General features: G+C 50.4%; 3 protein-coding genes across 3 annotated transcripts; 1 reads left to right on the top strand and 2 right to left on the bottom strand.

The window, feature by feature from the left end:
• Positions 1-618: 618 nt before the first annotated feature.
• BDQ94DRAFT_164726 (uncharacterized protein) lies at positions 619-1,146 on the top strand (the record flags this gene model as incomplete). Its single annotated transcript, XM_026770111.1, has 2 exons — positions 619-934; positions 1,097-1,146. The coding sequence occupies 2 exons, from the start codon at positions 619-621 to the stop codon at positions 1,144-1,146; spliced, it is 366 nt and encodes a 121-aa protein (XP_026619174.1).
• On the bottom strand, positions 767-1,679 carry BDQ94DRAFT_155937 (uncharacterized protein). Its single transcript, XM_026768560.1, has 2 exons — positions 1,164-1,679; positions 767-1,072 (listed from the first exon to the last, which is right to left on the bottom strand). Exon 1 carries the CDS (start codon positions 1,624-1,626, stop codon positions 1,408-1,410), a length of 219 nt encoding a protein of 72 aa, XP_026619173.1. The 5' UTR covers positions 1,627-1,679; the 3' UTR covers positions 767-1,072; positions 1,164-1,407.
• Positions 1,680-3,949: 2,270 nt separating this feature from the next.
• On the bottom strand, positions 3,950-4,449 carry BDQ94DRAFT_155935 (uncharacterized protein). Its single transcript, XM_026768559.1, has one exon. The coding sequence runs from the start codon at positions 4,286-4,288 to the stop codon at positions 4,058-4,060; it is 231 nt and encodes a 76-aa protein (XP_026619172.1). The 5' UTR covers positions 4,289-4,449; the 3' UTR covers positions 3,950-4,057.
• Positions 4,450-4,537: the final 88 nt, after the last annotated feature.

The following is a 4,537-nucleotide window of genomic DNA, read 5'->3' as shown; positions in this document are numbered from 1 at the left end:
GCTTCCATTGTACTATCTTGCTGAGATGAAATTGTACAACCAAGAAATTAGTGAGCAAGTACATACGCTTTCCAAACACAGTGAGTTGGCTTACCTCTCTCATTGACTGCTGATTTTGCGTAACGGCGCTACTGTATAATCCAGCCTTTGAGGGTTCGACGCCACACAGTCATTACCCATTGGATCTCATCGACAAGTGAAGAAAAGTCCGTAATTCCCCGTCTATTTTACACCGCGAGGGTGCCTCCTTGCTGTGGATTTGGCTCGCCGTTACACTTGGCAGCCAATTCGTTCCATGCTATCGCTTGGGGTCCCGAGTAGTGTGGGGCGTCTCTCGTCAGTGGATGAACATCAAGTGGGGACCAACGCCTACCCGTTGCTCGTGATAGAGGCCATTGGCGGTGAGCCTTGAGAAACATAATCTGGCCACTGTGTTTGAGTCGCTTTATCATAGGCACGTCGGTATCACGTTCCCGACAACATCCACGGGACTTCCGAAGGTGAACAGAACGGTGAAATGGAAGCGGACAGTTGAACCTATCCTCCAACGGGGCCGCTCTGTCTGCTTTGTCTAACAGTATTCATGACGTAACTGCGCGGGGAGGCCACATCTTGGTCATGACCACCAACGCCATCAACCAGCTGGATAACGCTCTCCTATGCCTAGGGCGCATTGACATGGAAACTGACTTCGGCTATGGCTGTCTAGGGACAAATCGCACGTCCTTCACGCAGCCGCCACCAGGGACGTCCTGGGTGTTCTGGACGCAGGGGAACAGTTTCGCCCCATCCCTTGCCAACTTGAGCGGAGTAGACGTCCGATTATATCGTCCATCTATCGGCTATATTCGCAGAGGATGTTCCACCTTATCGGTACCGTGCAGCAGAGGTTCAGAATTACCTTTGGCAGTACAGAAATCGTCCTATAGGAGCGGTCAGCGATGTTTTTGGCTTCTCAAGCAAACCACAACCGCAGTCCCACTTGGACATCGTACGAGCAAAACGTATCATCATTTCGTTTCCCTGGCTCACCAGATTACTTGTGTGCAACGGCCATCTCCATAGCATCTGGGTGAGTGCCGTGATCATGTCCCAGGGCAGAGCGCACAACGATGGGGCAAACAATCAGCCCATATCCTTCTCTAACAAGCTTCAAATAATAGCAAGTCTGCATACTGGGACCGTAGTTGAGGTGCACGCACGGAAAGGGAGACACAACCTATCATGCGTGATCGTTAGAAGAAACACTGGCCTGCATTTATCCGATATCACTCACCCGCTTCCCGTCAAACGACGGAGCCGAGCTGAAGGCAGTGAGGCGACTCCGAATTGGATGTCCTTCTAAAGTCGGCGTCTCTGAACCCGAAAAATCGAAACTTTCTGCCTACTTCGGGCAGGTGTCTGGACTCATAACTCAACGGCATATTGCATCAGATCCCGACGAACACACGTATTCGCCTGGACAACGGAAGAAGAGGTCCGGACTGGTATACACAGATTCCCGGAGAGAACATGAGCATGCCGTTGCAGAAGCGGTGGAGAAGAAGCGGTGCAGTAGGAATTCCATACGCAAATCTCGGGAGAAGAACCAGAATATGTTCCCGGCCGGAATCGCGGAGGATGCATCCTGCCCAATCTTTAAAAAGAACCAAAGATCTATAAAAATTGGTCGCTTACCTGCAGAAGCACCTCCTAAACCGTAGCTCGTGGCAACAAGTCAAAACGGGCACTTGTTGTCAATTGGTGGGTACACAGGCTTGCTGCAACTCCCACTTAAGCAAACTGGTATCTGTAAGAAAGGCTCGGGTGTACTGTTGAAATATCTCCTGTCCCAACATTACCTTATCCTCACTGGGCCTGGAGGTGTCAACTCGGCGTCAAACCCGGTCAGCCTTCTCACTCCAGTAAGAGGACTAGGGAAGCGTAGGAAATGGAAAGTCACATCTATGGCAATCCCTTACAGTGCTTTGAGAAAGAGGATGGTTAGAAGACGGGACACTGTCGCACGAAAGCTGGCTGCCGTTGATGGGTCTATGAAGGTGACTTTATACACCGCGCACTTCGATGCCAAGCGTGATGCTCTATACCTGATTAGGAACACCATACTAGCCGGGCAATTTTACAGATATCAATGTCCCGCAACTTTTCATGGCGCGTACTCGTCCCAAAGAAGACGGTTAGATGGAATACCTGACCGTGCCCCCCGGTGAAGTTTTTCGCTACTTTTCCACCAGCTCCACCTGCCTTTTCCCTTAGTCTGCAGGACATCCAGATCCCCAGGCCCGGGTTATGATAGACCGTGATCCGGCATCTTAAAGAGCCCACCACATTTTGGATGAAAAACAGATGGTCGTCTATACGTCCTACCAATCTTGAGGCCGTATTATGATGCTGGCCAAATGAAGGTGTAGAATCGGGGTGTTCCAGATTCGGTGCCCAGTGAAAATTCGTCGAAACGAAGAGGCAACTTTGTCTCTTAACTTGACCGTTCGCGTACCAGTAGGGAAGCCGTGGTTTCAGTCAAACACAGCCCTGGCTGGTCATCTTTAGGAATTGGCACCTTGTTCGAACCATATACCTACCTCTTTTTCTGACCCAACCGGGCTCTGCCTTGCACAGAACCTGGGTAGAGTACCTTGTTGGTGCGAGGTCTTTCACCCAGCTACCAGACGGGCACTCTTCACACGGACACTCTTCGAGGGCCTATTGTGCACTGCCATCACCCAATTGAATGGACACATCCTCCGGCTGAACATTATACTTTGCCAAGTCACTTGAGATGAGGAGAGTTTGGGAGGTTGATTATTGCCTCCATGGAAAACCCGCGCATCAATCTCGTTGATATAGCCGAGGTCAACAATTGACGGTGATTCGGAGCACGGAGGCTTCCAACGAGAGCTTTCCTCAAACCCCCGGCCATCGAGCTGAGCTAACCTAATTCAGTGCTGTAGCAGGTCAGGTTGACTAGGCTCGCGTCTTGTGTGGTCAAAAATTCATCCATCATCAACAGTCAACGCAACATTCTCTTATCTGACCGAGCCAGCTACGCATGAACTTCACTATCAAAACCATGAATATGACCCGAAATAGAACCAACGCAGGTGAGGCATGTAGAAGTTGATAACATAGGTGCTGCAACAGCACGGACTATCATAGCTGAAAGCAGCATGACTACTCATGATAGTATGAGATGAAACCTAGAGAGTGCAGAGTGGGGAAATTCCATTGCTGCGAGCACAACCGCCTGGCCCTCTAGATGGCAGTATCCACCAAGACAATCACAGCGACAACTTTCTCTGTTCTCCAACGGACAGGTTCTGAATGACTGAGTTATTCCATCTCGAGTACATGGTACATACTGTACCAGCCAGTATGTTGCCCACCGTTACCCTCTGCTTACCATTCGGTTCTGGCTGGTCGCATGGAGACGTCCAGGGCTCCACCTCATGATGGAGATTTTACCCCTTTCGTTTTGACCTTATCCGTCCATAGAGTAAACCGGAAGATCATGTTCTTTGCCCCCATGCCAAGGGCAGTATCTCCAGAACCACCAATTGCGCAATCATACAAGACCTGTGTCAACGCCTCAGAACGGGGAATATGCGAGAATCAAACAAGAAAAACCCACTACGGGGCTTATACCCCTGAATAGTGAGCAAGAAGACCTGAGTGGTGGAGCTGGAACTAAGAAAGCTCTAACAAACCTTGTTTGAGCTGCCGGTCACCGTTGCCGAGGAATATCTATTCATTAGACCCGGGTCAGCGAGACAGGGAAATCACCCATCCGACACAATGCCATCTCATTCGTCCACAGCAAAGGGCGGAGATGAATTTGCATTCTTGTCGAGGGTCGCTCTCTTCTTTAGTCTGAGGGCAAAGCGAGGGCCCAATCAAAAGGCCTGATGCAGAGTAATGAAATTCAGGTTAAGTGGTGCTGGGTGATCTGAATCTGTTTCATTGAGTTTCAATTCTTTGTTTCAAACAGTCTAGAAGATCAGAAGCTCCCCAAGGGTTTTTCAACCATTTGACATTCTCGCACACGATACGGGATATGACGTCATGGGTAACAAATAGCGGTTGGGTACAGGCAGAGGTGCTGTAGAAACTGGAATGTCTGACGAAAGAAGGAACAGACAATCATGGTGCTCTGTTGGACCACGGTTGCCCGACTGTTTCCAAGCGGCAAAGCCCACTTGCGCAGACATGCAACCCGTTTTCCAAGTATTTCGGTGTACCTTGAGACGCCTACAGTATTGACCTGCGGCGCGGTCCCACCAGTCGCGCACATCTTCACCCTGCCATGTCCACGCCGATCATTTCATTTCCCTAGTCGGCCCCGTCTCTGATTGAGGACCTGACGTCTTGGGGCCGAAACCCTTCGAGGGCATGGTCATTTCGGGAGGTAGAGTCGGATTTTGCTCTTCGTATATGGTCACCATGTGCCCCTGGACATTGGGTAGGAGGGAGCACACACAGAGATGACCGGATACCGTACCCGGCACTTTAACGACTCCTGAAGTTCCTCTGCACCACATGA

This window comes from Aspergillus welwitschiae (assembly GCF_003344945.1).
Source record: "Aspergillus welwitschiae strain CBS 139.54b unplaced genomic scaffold BDQ94scaffold_221, whole genome shotgun sequence".
Taxonomy (NCBI): domain Eukaryota; kingdom Fungi; phylum Ascomycota; class Eurotiomycetes; order Eurotiales; family Aspergillaceae; genus Aspergillus; species Aspergillus welwitschiae.
Note: the sequence above shows the minus strand (reverse complement) of the source record. Positions and strands in the feature narration are given on the sequence as shown.